Raw genomic sequence first — 14210 nt, forward strand, 5'->3', positions numbered from 1 at the left:
GTACTTCTGCCTAAGCCTGGTAAACCACCAGGTGGACCATCCTCATACCGACCCATATGTCTTTTGGACACGGTGGGGAAAATGCAGGAGCGGGTAATCTATAATAGATTACTCCCAGGAGTTGAGAGCCAAGGCGGCCTTTCAGATCGGCAGTATGGATTTCGTAAAGCCAGATCAACCATTGATGCCATCAAATTGGTTACTGGCTTGGCCGAAGATGCAATCCACGGAAAGGGTAGTACCAGCAAATATTGCGTGGTAGTAACCCTGGACGTGAAAAATGCATTCAATTCGGCCAATTGGAATCTAATCCGGAAATCCCTAGCGAAGGTTGGTATTCCCGCCTACCTCGCCGCAATTGTCGATAGTTATTTAACTGAAAGGAGGCTCTGGTACGACACTGATGACGGACCGCAGGAGTGCGTCGTTTCCGCGGGTGTCCCGCAGGGGTCCGTATTGGGCCCACTACTGTGGAACATCATGTACAACGATGTACTTAATCTTCCCCTTCCGGAGGAAGCCACAGTGGTGGGTTACGCTGACGACATTGCACTGGTTGTTGTCGCAAAGCATCTCGAAGATGCTGAGTTATACTCAAGCGAGGCAATCAGTGCTGTCAAATGCTGGTTAGAGAGCTCTGGTCTGACGCTTGCGGAGGAAAAAACGGAAGCGGTCCTCATCACGAAGCGCCGGAAGAGAAATTACGCCTGTGTTAGAGTCGGGAATCATATCATCACTTCCAAGCCGACCATCAAATACTTGGGGATGGTGATAGACAGGAAGCTCAGCTATAAGCAACACGTACAGTATGTTTGTGATAAATCATCCACTGCCAGTATGGCCCTGGCCAGGATGAAGCCGAACGTGGGAAGGCCACGGCATACCTCTCGGTTGCTTATAGCCAGGGTGGTGACCTCAATCATGCTCTATGCCACCCCAGTTTGGAGCGAGGCGTTGCGGATGTCAGTTAACACTAGCAAACTGAATGCAGTCTACAGGAGGACAGCTCTGAGGGTATGCTCTGCCTTCAGGACTGTCTCAGATGATACAGCATTCGTCATCTCTGGAATGATGCCGATTGACATCTTGCCAGATGAGATGGCGAATATATACCATGCGAAGCCAATCTCTCCCTTATTGCAGACGAAGAAGGCTGAGAGGGAGAGATCCATAAATAGATGGCAAGAGCGGTGGGAATGCTCGGTAAAGGGTCGGTGGACTCACAGGCTCATTCCTGCCATCAAGGAGTGGTTGGAGAGACGACACGGTGAGGTTAATTATAATCTCACCCAGTTTCTCACGGGACATGGAGTATATCTCCAATACCTTCACAGGTTTAAATTGGAGACCTCACCCGACTGTCCAAATTGCGATGGAGTCCCAGAGGACCCAGAGCATGTATTCTTCCGCTGTCCGAGATTTGTGGAAGAAAGGAGGAATCTAGAGGAGACTCTAGGAGAGGTGCTGGTACCAGAAAATCAGGTGCCGAAAATGCTAGCACATCAAGAGAATTGGGATGCGGTCAACTCCATGATCGCATCAATTCAAGATAAATTGCGAAAAGCAGAGGAAAGGAGAAAAACGCGGTCACGTGCGCCGCGTATAGAAGAAATGGGATTAAGCTAGAGTGAGCTGACGCCCCGTAATGTAATACCTTATGGTGGTTCCGCGGGGCAGGGAGGGAGTCGGGGGTGGTTTTAGTGGGTAAAAATCCTACACGCTGGTGTGTCCAGACCAGTGTCTTTTGAAGATTTCCACCTGAAACAAAAAAAAAAAAAAAGACAGACAGACAGACAGTAAACCGATTTTAATACGGTTTTGTGTTTACACAAAACCTTAAAAAAAAGCTGTCACAGGGGGCTTTGAAGTTGATGAAAAGATGGTGCAACTAATGGCCGTATTCCAATAGTATTTCGATCGCTTGGCGCAGAGACGAAATGTGATCTGTTGCTGATTTACCTGGAGTGAAGCCTCTTTGTTATAGGACGATGATTTTCTGGGCGTATGGGGCTATCTGGCCTAGAAAGACAGTGGTGAATATATTATAAATGATACTTTAGGTATTTACCTCTTGCAATTTTATTAGTTAACGCTCAATGAATACACAGAAACTATATCGTGAAATCAATCGACTGCTTTTAAATTTATTTGTAAATTTATACAAAGCGGCGATAGCTGGAGGCAGAAGATACTGGTTCGTCTCGATGCGGTCCTTGTGCCCCTAACCAACGGCACATTCTCACCGCCAGCTCTCCACTCCCGCGGCGAGTTCTAAAAACGTGGGGCGTGCGCCATCTATCCGCTCGTATTCGCAACATTCGAAATAAATTTGCTGCGAATCCTGCTGCGCCACAATACTCAGCAACGTAATACATGTATAATTTCTGCACTGCGTGATATTCCCCTTTTTCTGTATGGGACAGATAATGGCTCGTTGCTAGTCAGCAGGCATTGATTCGCTATATTGAGGTTGCCTCCATATTGAACCAATTCGGCTCAAATTCCATCGGCTCCTGGAGATTTATCGTTTTTAAGTCGATGAATTGCACGGATTGTTTCTTCCATGCTTGGTGATGCAGTACTTGTCCGTCGCCTGCGATTGGCGGGACTTCCAACTCGCTAATATTTTGGTTATTGGCTAGTTCATCAAAGTACTCCACCCATTACTACAATATGATCATAAGGTCCGAAATGAGATTTCACTCTTTGTCTCGGCTGGATAAGCATCGAGGTATATAAGGCTTGATACTGCTAACTTTGTTAGTAAAACTTCCGCGTCTGGTGCTGCATTTGCCGATGTACAGCATTCTTCAGTTCCGTTCCCAAACCAGTCGTTCTAACCTTTTTGCGAATATCATTCATCGCTTTATCTCTAGGATCTCTGTTAGCTGCGGTTACTGTGGCATCCATTTCCCTCTTATAGGTGTTACGGAGGACTTTGTTGTGGATGGCTTTAGTATTTACTCCCTATCTAGTTGTCAGAGGGGATTGTAGGCGGTGTGGCAATTCGAGCGCAGAGCACTATGCCAAGTGATCCAAGTCTATATTGGTCCCCAATATGTTCTGAAATTCATCAAGGTTGAAAGTTGGCGACGTTCCATCAACACGTGGTCAATTTGGTTGAAAGTGGACTCGTATGTCTCGGTTGTTTGTGAACCGCTTTCCGCGTAAGCCAGGAACTTCCAAAAACCATTTCGTGTGACACTGCTAAGTGAATACTCCGTAGTCCGTCATCATTTGTATTTTTATGTAAGCTATGGGAGCTAACGTATCGCCTGAATACGTGTTCCGTCCCTACTTGGTTGGTAAAATCTCTAAGTATGATTTGGATATCATACTTCGGACAGGCTTCGAAGGTCCGCTCAACTGCCTAGTAGAAGGTATCCTTCTCCAATTCCGCAGTTTCCTCTATAGGGGCGCGAAGTTAATGAAGTTTATATTTCTAAATTTGCCTCGGAAACGCTGAGTGCATAGTCTTTCGCTTATGTTTTCAAAGCTGGTAACAGCGGGTTCCATTTTTTGGCTGACTAAGAAACCTACTCCGAGCACATGGTTTACTGGATGGCCGCTATAATATATGATGTAATGGTTCTTCTCCAGGAAACTCGTCCAGCGCATCTCTTGCAGCGCTGTTACATCAGCCTGATATTGGGACAGGGTATAGGCCAGCTTTGCAGCTCCGTTTCTGTACACAGAATGCATGTTCCATGAGAAAATGCACCAGTCGTTAGTCTGCTTTCGTTATCGGGTTCTTCCTATGTCATCAATTCAGATCGAGGCTCTTTTCGTGGCTCCGTGACGTGGGAATCAGAAAGTTAGATACTTCAGGTATAAAAGGTTTGTGTTTCCTTATGTGAAGAACGATGGATGCATGAAAGTTGCATAGTAACATAGTTAAATAATCAACTGTGCCCTATCTTTTAAAGTTCCATTTACACAAAAAAGTGATATGAAAAGCACTATATTGACAATAATCAACCTTATAGGCTTCACACTAGGAGTTCAATAATAAAAATAAATAATAATCGTTGGCGCATCAATCCATATTGGATCAGGGCCTTGAAGTGTGTTAGAGCACTTCATTCAAGACCGTAACGGTACACTAGGAGGCAATGTGGTCAGCATTGCGCTCAGGAGGAGGAGAAGGAGTTCAATATTATCCGCAAATGGGAAGAAATTCACCTACAACAGATACAAACAAGTCGGATTCCCGCGAGCTGGACGCTTCGGGTATAAAGGTTTTGTGTTCATATTGTGTCAGAAATTTCGAATTCACGTTTTTCCATTCGCATATACCTTCAATACAACATATTCCCTGATATACATATGTATTTCCAAAGTCCAACTCTGGCGTTCATATGAGTTCACTTTATATAATGATGGCGCCATACACATCTTAGAGTGCCATAAATTCACCAGAAATACACAATTTTGACTTTTCAGAACTTTGTTAATAATAGTTGGATTTTTTCAAGCTTTCCAAAATTATGCATTTTATTATTATTTATGTCTGTACCGGATAGCTCAGTGGTTAGAGCACTAGGCTGTCATACGGAAGGTCGCGGTTCAAATCTCACTGGTGGCAGTGGAATTTGTATCGTGATTTGACGTCGGATACCAGTCGACTCAGCTGTGAATGAGTACCTGAGTCAAATCAGGGTAATAATCTCGGGCGAGCGTAATGCTGACCACATTGCTTCCTAGGGTACCGTTACGGTCTTGAATGAAGTGCTCTAACACACTTCAAGGCCCTGATCCAATATGGATTGTTGCGCCAACGATTATTATTATTATTATAACTGTACCGTAATTTTGTACTTCTAGGTTGAACCTAAACTGGGTTTCGCGTAAATATCTAAAATTTGTTAATATGCTATTATTAACTTTATTTAGCAGATATTTTAATGGGATATATTTTGAGGCCTATGTTTCGTATGGATGCATCGTTGTGATTTTTTCAGATGTTTCGGTTGGACAGGTTCTGAAAACGAGCCCTGTTACATTTTTTGGGGCACACGTTTTGAGCCCTCACCCCTATGTTTCACTCAGTATCAAAACTATTATCAGTTTCGAAAAGAACTAATCGCGCCCTTTCATTTAATACCCCACAAGACCAAAACAAAAAATGTAAAAAATGGGAACTCCCCTCAAACTTAACCTAAAATAGAGCCAGTTACTATATGTTAAGGGGTTCACAGACCACACCTTCTCTCCAAATTTTGTGACAATTGGTTTAGTCGTTTCCGAGCATATCGTGTGTGGCAGATAGCCAGACAGACATCGAATCCACTCTAATAAGGTTTGGTTTCACACAAAACCTTAAAAACAGCTGGGGACAAGTAGTTTCTTCATGAATGGAATTTTAATATTTCTCTCGAATGTCAATTATTCCAGTTAAGTGTGACGTCAACATGTTATTTGCATGGATTTAGGACGCAGTAAATCTGCGTGAAACTAATAAGTTTGAATTGCTATAACTTTGACACTAATAGCCGGATTTCCATGAAACTTGGCATGCGTATGCGTGACAACTATTTACCTATGCTGGTGGGCTGTATATAAAGTGTATGGAGCACCATAAGTTTTCCAAAATTTTACGAACGGTAACTTCTAAAAACCGGTCCGTCAAATAATTGACCCCTTTGGTACCCCTGCACTCCTCCCTCTCTAGTGTAAAACCTTTGATTTGATACTTCACATGGCATTATACGAAAACAAGCCAGAATACCGGAAGCTCGCGCTTCGGGTATAAAGGTTTTGTGTTCATCTTATGTAAGAAACTTCAACGCACATTTTTCTATTCGTATATAGCTACAAATCCAACATAATCCTTCATATTTTTCCAAACTTCGAGACATACGTACATATTGCAGCCATAGATATTACGCTCATCTTAAACAAACAAACTGCCTATTTCCGAATACTGTACACATATATGCGCGTATATAAATTGATCGTACCCATATTTCCTATTATATCCGATTATATCTATTATATCTATTTGAATTAGGCACTACCTGCAAAGTTCATTAGCACGCATATATTATATACCTACATACACACATGTCTGGTTGACAAATAACTAAAAAAACTAAAACAAAATAATTCTCTGCCACCCAATTCATAAGAACTCATTTCGTTGTGGTATTGAGGAATTGATATGTGATGATGACGTCATGCAGGTTGTAGAGAGTATGAAATTCAAACTTGACCAAATTGTGCATTATATTCTTCGTTACACGCATACCAAATTTTGTACTTCTGGGATGAACATAAGGGGGGGTGCCGAGTAAATTTCTAAAATGTGGAAATATACTATTATTAACGTTATTTGTGCAGATATCGGAACCGGATATATTTTGAGGCCTAGATTTCGTAGAGATGCAACACTGTGATTTTTTTTCAGATTTTTCGATTGGATAGGTTCTGAGAACGAGACCTGTTACACTTTCTGGGAGTCATATTTTGAGCCCTCACTCCCCTATGTTTTACCCAATTTCAAATGTTGAACGAAAGTTTCGAAAAGTACTAATTGGGACCTTTCATTTGATACCCCATATGGCTACATTCTGTGAGAAAAAAATTTGCACCCTCCATTCAAATGTATGGGGAGCTCCCCTTAAACTTAACACAACATGGCACTGTAAAGGGAACACCAGATTACATACTCTCACCAATTTTCATGACAATCGGTCTAGCGATTTCGGAATAAATCGGGTGTGACGGACAGACGGACAGACAGACACCGACTCGATTCTAATAACGTTTTGTTTGACACAAAACCATAAAAAGGAAAACCCGCTTTCCTATCGAGTACCCCAGATTGCTGCTACGACATTGTTACCAGTAGGAGCATATATTTGCAAGGTATCAATAAGTGTTGAAGGCATCCCGCGAGTAACAAATGGCGAGGTCGAAGAAAGTACGAGATAATCCAGTCACCAGTGTTGCTTTCGCTGCCTTTCCAACAAATATTAAAATTAATACTGGTTTCGGGAAGTACTAATCGAGGCGTTTCTTTTGAAGCCCCAAACGACTATATTCGGTCCAAAAACAAATTTTAAACTCCTCTTTTCCATTCATTCGAAGGGTATGTGCATAGTGATCACCAGCCGATATATAACACCATAGATAAGGGACCTATAACAATAAATGTCAGCCTGAAGGATCAGCAACAAGAATGGTCATCAGGATCACTTAATGAGGATACATTTCAGGAGGTATTGCGGTGGCATACTGAGTTTACTGGAACGACTGCAGATCAGGTGTCGCAGTTGTCTCAACAGATATATTAAGCATGCGATGCTTCCGTGCCAACACGTATACACTCTCAAATATGGAATCCCAACCACTTGTAAAACGCTGCCAAATGCCTAAAGGCTAGAAGGTGAAGAAACACGCGGGACTATGAACAAGAATACTTAGGAAAATAATAATAATAATCGTTGGGGCAACAATCCATATTGGATCAGGGCCTTGAAGTATGTTAGAGCACCTCATTTAAGACCGTAACGGTACACTACAGTACACTGTAGGAGGCAATGTGGTCAGCATTACGCTCGCCCGAGATTATTACCCTGATTTGACTCAGGTACTCATTCACGGCTGAGTCGACTGGTATCTGACGTCAAACCACGATACAAATCTCACTGCCACCGATGAGATTCGAACCGGGATCTTCCGTATGACAGCCTTGTGCTCTAATCACGCAGCTATCCGGCTAAGGAAAATGGTCTCCTTCTATTGTGTCGCAGATTGCTCTGAAAGATCGTATCGACACTGTTTCCCTAATATCCGGAACGACATTTCCAACGATATCACGAAGTGCGGAAAACATCCTTCCAGTAACCGCAGAAGAAGTTTTTAGACATTTAAACGAGTCTGCACATGTATTCACAGACTGGAAATTACAAAAACTTGCATTGATAGTGAAGACAGGTAGGTCGATAGGGAACCAACATCTTCTGGCAGTCTTCTGAATACAATCGAGCGGATAATATATAATCGGATATATCTAATAATTGATGGTGGCGGATACTTACCAAATAGGCAGTTTCCAGAAGGCTCGATCAACGATTGATTCGACCAAAATGGCTTTCGAACTAACCAGGAAAGCCTTTGATGACGGAAAATACTGTGCCCTGTTGACTGTCGACATCAAGAACGCATTTAATTCTGCCAGATGGAACCGCATCATGGAAGCGCTCATCGCGGCACAAACACCACCGGCGGAGATTATTTTTTGATTCCGATGAAGGGTCGAAGACATACGATATAACGGCAGCAAGTCTACAAGGGTCTGTTCTGGCTCCTCTACCTATGGAATATAATGTATAATGGCGTTCTACGGTACGATCAAGTCTTGGCTTGAAGACTGGACTGACACTTACCGAACAGAAAACGGACTTCGTGTTTTTTACGAAGCGAGGGAAACGAAAAACCGTTCAGATCTGCATTGGATAACACACCGTTTGCTTCTAGCCATCGCTAAAATACCTGGGAGTAACTTTCGGCTCAAACTTTAGTTTTAGACCCCATTTAATACTTCCTAGGTAGAAAGCAGCGAGATGAGCAAGGATGCTTCCAATTATAGGCGGCACGAAACACAGCCGACGGTTGCTTTTATCGCGGGCTCTGTATTTTTTTATACACGGCATCAGTGTGGACACCAGCGATAAAACTTGTCGAAAATTGCAGATAGCTTCAAGCTTCATATCGGCTAAGTGCCCCCCCCGCATATGCTCCGCCCATCGACAAAATCGTATGAGGAGGACCTGCACGTCACTTTTCGTCAATTATCAGGTTTCTGGAAAAGGTCTCACCTCGCGGTTGACCAGTCCCATTGGTAATTCTAGTCGTTATAAAATTTATGGAGTTACAACAGCCCCGCATTGTTCTATTGACAGAAATTGCAGTAATTCTGAGAATCGACCATTTAATCGATTTCTATGGTTATTTCGAAAAAAATTCGATCCCGGAGGGGAGCTACATCCCACCGGGGGGGAGGCGCTATATAACTTTTGTTTCTAATGCCACTCTCTACCCCACCCCAAATTTCATGTCAATCGGTCTTGACTGAAGAATTCGGAGGTTGAAAACTTTAATGACTGGACTACGTATGCGCCCAAATGCTTACAATTTTTGGTATGATTCATTTTGATAATGGTGATCAACAAAGGCAGTTACAGTATCACATTTCACGCCATCCAATCAGCATCATTTCACACAATATCACTCAATTTTCAATTCAAAATTATAATGGAACATTCTTGTAACAGAAATCATAGATTACTATAGAGAATAAGATTAGAAAAACCTATTTAGAGTTAAGATTCAACTCAGTTCAATTCTTTCATTTGTGACAGTATCTCCTTAATAAATTTCTGTAAAGTTCAAATCATGGCTTTTCATTCATTAGAGTTGAACCCGTGATTAACGCGTTTTCGAGTTAGCACGTAACTGAGCCAGGGGCAACCCCTACAAGTGTGGTATGTGGAAAAAAAATGTCACCTTGGAAGTTGCTCACGTGTCGGAAACGTGCGCACCGAACGCAAAACCTAGAAATATTGCATATCCAAAAACCTTTCTATAAATACAAATAAAACAAAAGCACTTCTTTTTCTAGAATGTCATTTCAAGGTATGCCGGATACACATACACAATATATTATGTTATTGCAATAAACTCATCTATCTATACAGTAAACACTTTAATATAATCAACTTCCAATTTTCCTCTAGGGTAAGGTTTTTCTTTAATGTCTCGCCAAAACTGAAGCATGCCTTTGGGATCAAGGTTGGTCCATGGTTTATCTGGTAGTCCGTCGTCAAACTCGATATGTCCGCCAATTCCTAGACCAATCGTTAAATGAAAAGGTTGATTGAATGTTGCCGTGTCCATCGTTCGTGGTAAGAGGTTAAGGTTTATTTCGCAATATTGTTCCCCATCGACGGACAGAGAGATAGAGTTCGGGGTCCATTTTAAACTGTAAATATGATAATTGGAACTCCATTTTTGATTATTACTGCACGATTTCTGGCACATATGAATATGCTGGCTTCGAAACGATATGTCACCTTTGGAAATAATACCGCCAAAAAGAGTGCATGTATCCAAACCAGTAACGAACGCCACTCGCATTTGTCCAGGACTGAAGTTGTGTTTGCCATATACATTCTCCCAAGGTTCCAGGAAGAATTGTACTGAAGACCAAGGAATATCGGGAAGCTTAGCCCTAATTTGAACTGAACCATACAAAAAACTGAAGTACCCTTTGGTAGTAATTTGACCTGATGCTACTGGAGGCACTATACCAAACGAAGTTCCTCTAATACAATCAATTGTCTCTAGTTTTCCAGTGCAATCTGGTTGAAGGTTGAGAGTGAATCTGGGGTCGAAAATATTATCTCCATAAATATCGGTCATACGTTTAGGTTCTATGGAAAGATGGCCTCGGTTGACGTAAATCACATCTTGGTGACTTAAATATGTAACAAATTCAAAGTTAGGCTGACCACCAAAACGTTCTTGTAGAGTCCATTTAGAGGTGTCGATTCGCTTCCCTAAGAACTGCTCATCGAATATTAAATGATCTGCGCACTTCTGTTGAACACCATTCACCGCTGTTATCGATGGCTCACATTCAGCACTCGTGTCATTCATCGGAGGAGCCTGCCAAATACTGCTGTGTCCTACTTTATTAACGTAGCTCGTGACTGTGTGTACCCTATCTGGGTACTGTTTTCTATGTCCAAATGCAGTGACAGTTATTCGGTAATATATTACATCTCCAATTCTGAGGTTTGATGTATTGTCTTCAAACGTTAGCTGACCATTTTTAGGGCGTATATCGTTTGCAATCCACGTACTGGCTCCAAAATTCTCTAATTCTTGGTTGAGTCTGCCATGGAAAGTCATGGAAGTTATATCATTTTCTGCGGGAATTGACACCTTGAAACCACTTGGGTAAAACACATCCACTTTCACCGATTGAAGACCTACTTGCTTGCTCAGGGTTTCGATCGATGACCTACACTCAGTCCTGCTATCGGGAATGTAATCAAACACAACGAATTGTCCACTCATGTAGCGTTTTTTTTGACCAAATGTAATAAGGTTTATTTCGAATTCGAACACATTTCCGATTTCAATATTTGATACACAGTTCGTGTAGATTAGTCGTCCCTTTTGTGGTAGCACATCATCTGCAGTCCACGTATCGATTAGAAATGTCCCATTACTATTGTATAGATTTCCTTTGAAAGTCATGGATTTGACATCGTTTTCTGCTGGAAGTGATAGTTCGAACCCTCTTTGTTTAAATACATCTAATCGTATAGACTCAAACATAAACTTCGGAGAACCGGGCCCTACAGTGTTTAGTAGGATTTTTGCCCATGGCATACATTCAGCTAGCGGTTGAGAATTTTTACCACCTACAACGGTTGTATCCAATATATAGTCCTTTTCCTGTCCAAATGTAGCTAAGCTTATGTTCAATGAAATCTTATCTCCGATGGTAATATTCGGTGTACTGTCCTCAAATATGAATAAACCATTTCTCGGGCTCAGATCTTCAATCGATACAATTGCTTTCAGGTAGCCTTTACTGAAGTGCGTAACTTTGAAACCCGCAGAAGTACCAGTTTCTGCTGGAATTGTTACCCGGAAACCGCTCGGGCAAAAAACTTCCAATTCTCCAACTTTTCCATATACTGGCGCACTTAGAACTCTCTGTTGCGATTTAACACCGTTAAAATTCAGAATAAAAGTTACCAGTAAAGTTAAGCCAGTGATGAAAAGCTTAGGGACCATTCTGTCGCATCAGCGATGTCACGTCTACGACTGATAACCGAATACTAAATTCATTTTTTCGTTTATCAGAATAAACAGACCGTATTCCTGAGATTCATTATTTGGAGACTCCAAGAGTTGGAAATCAATGAATTTTGTTAGGGTTTTGTGGTTATCGCAACCATTGTTTGACTTCAGTTTTTATCTGATCCTCACTAAGAGTGAGATAACAAACTGTGGCTCCTCACTAAGAGTGAGATAACAAATTTTGGCGATGAATTAAATGAAAAGCAGTATTTCATAATTTCTAATGAACATTTTTGGGGTGAAAATAACGTGCGATGGCCAAGTTGTTGTGAGAATTAGGTTCTGGATTTTGTGCCTTGTATTTCAAATGCATCGGGAAAATTTGTATTCACCTTTGTTCTTCTTCCGTTATTGTAGGCTGTTAATGTGTTAAGCACAATTCGTTAAAAAACCAAAACAAGTCGGGAAACCGGAAGCTGGACGCTTCAGGTACGAAAGGTTTTGTGTATTTCTTAGTACGTAGCACGTAATATATATATTATGTGAGAGTATCCATTTTCGGATGATATTGAATTTATAGCCTTTAATTTGCAAAGAAGCGACAACTTTGACCTTTTATAACTTTGTTAGCAATAGCGCGATTTGCACCAAACTTGGTAACATCATGCTCTATGTTACACCCTATATTGTTGCGAAATTTGGTGGTCCTAGCATGAACTTAAGGGGGGTTTTGCAGCGAATTACTAAAAATTATAGTAATATACTATTATTAACTTTATTTGTGCAGATATCAGTGTGGAAGGTATTTCGGAGCCCAGGCACCATATAGTGGCAGCCTCCTGATTTTTTTCAGATTTTTCGGTTTGGTAGTTTCTGAGAATGGCCCCCTTAAAGAAGTGATCACTTTCAACCCCCCGCGCTCCCCAGCCTTCCAACGAATGTCAAAACTAAGATCGGCTTTGAAAAGTACTAATCGAGACCTTTAATTTGATACCCCACATGACTATATTTGATGAAAAAAAATTTTACACCCCCCTTTTGCATGTATGGGGACCCCCCCTTAAATTCAACGTAAAAGGATGTAATTCACTGTATGCGTGAGCGTTCACAGTTCCCACCTTTCTACCAAATTTGGTGTCAATCGCTATAACCGTCTCCGAGAAAAATGCGTGTGACGGACAGACAGACAGACAGACAGACAGACAGACAGACAGACGGACAGACAGACAGACAGACAGACAGACGGTAAACCGATTTTAATAAGGTTTTGTGTTTACACAAAACCTTAAAAATGACTAGTATTTTCGGGTGTGGTACGATTCCTACTGTAATAAAATAAAAATAATCCAACCCGTTCGTTTCGAACAATAACAACAAGTTGGGAAACCGGAAGCTCGACGCTTCAGGTATGAAAGGTTTTGTGTATTTCTTTTATAAAGACATATGAGTGTGAATTTGTCCCATTAGTAGGTAACACGTAATATACGCATATATTATGTGAGAATACTCACTATCGGGTGATATTGACATTCAAAATCTTGAATTTCCAAAGAAGTGACAACTTTGACCTGTTATAACTTTGTTAGTAATAGTGCGATTTCCACCAAACTTGGTAAGATCAAGCTCTATGTTATAACCTACACTGCTGAAAAGTTGTGCTAGAATGAACTTAAGGCGGGTTTTACAGCCAATTGCTAAAAATTATGATAATGTACTATTATGAAATTTATTTGAACAGATATCGGTATGGAAGGTATTTCGGAGCCTAGCCACCATATAGTGGCAGCTTCTTGATTTTTTTGTGGATTCTTCGGTTGGGCAGTTTCTGAGAATGAGCCCGTTAAATAAATAATCACTTTCGACCCCCCGAACCCCCAAATGGAGCTAGGACCAACTTTGGAAAGTACTAACCGAGGCCTTTCATTTATATATATATATATATACCACATGACTATATTTGATGGAAAAAAATTTACACCCTCCTTTTGCATGAATGGGGATCCCCCCTTAAGTTCGACTTAAAAGGATGTAACTCACTGTATGCGTGAGCGTTTGCAGTTCCCACCTTTTCACGAAATTTGGTGTCAATCGCTGCCGCATTCTCCGAGAAGAATGCGTGTGACGGACAGACAGACAGGCAGGCAGACGGATACAGAGACAGACAGTCAGACCGACAGCTCCATTTGTCAAAACGTACATAGATGTATGTCATTTTGGATTGCAAACTTTATTAACATATTGTATATAGTTACAAGTTAATTTGCCGCGATTTTTAAAATAAACAAGTCGGGAAAGCGGAAGCTGGACGCTTCAGGTACGAAAGGTTTTGTGTCTTCGTACGTCGCATGTAATATATCCATATATTATGTGAGAGTATCCACTTTCGGGTG

At 41.4% G+C, this 14210-nt stretch overlaps 1 protein-coding gene across 1 annotated transcript; it reads right to left on the bottom strand.

Annotated features, from left to right (window-relative positions):
- Positions 1-9843: 9843 nt before the first annotated feature.
- Positions 9844-11846, bottom strand: LOC119650080. The gene is made up of 2 exons (XM_038052583.1): positions 10077-11846; positions 9844-9985 (listed from the first exon to the last, which is right to left on the bottom strand). Exons 1-2 carry the CDS (start codon positions 11812-11814, stop codon positions 9981-9983), a joined length of 1743 nt encoding a protein of 580 aa, XP_037908511.1. The 5' UTR covers positions 11815-11846; the 3' UTR covers positions 9844-9980.
- Between the last annotated feature and the right edge of the window lie 2364 nt (positions 11847-14210).

The sequence above is a fragment of the Hermetia illucens genome, chromosome 2 (genome assembly GCF_905115235.1).
Source record: "Hermetia illucens chromosome 2, iHerIll2.2.curated.20191125, whole genome shotgun sequence".
NCBI classification, from domain to species: Eukaryota; Metazoa; Arthropoda; class Insecta; order Diptera; family Stratiomyidae; genus Hermetia; species Hermetia illucens.

Bases quoted from the DNA above. Each gene is read 5' to 3' on its own strand.
- LOC119650080 (XM_038052583.1), bottom strand. From the start codon at position 11,814: ATGGTCCCTAAGCTTTTCATCACTGGCTTAACTTTACTGGTAACTTTT.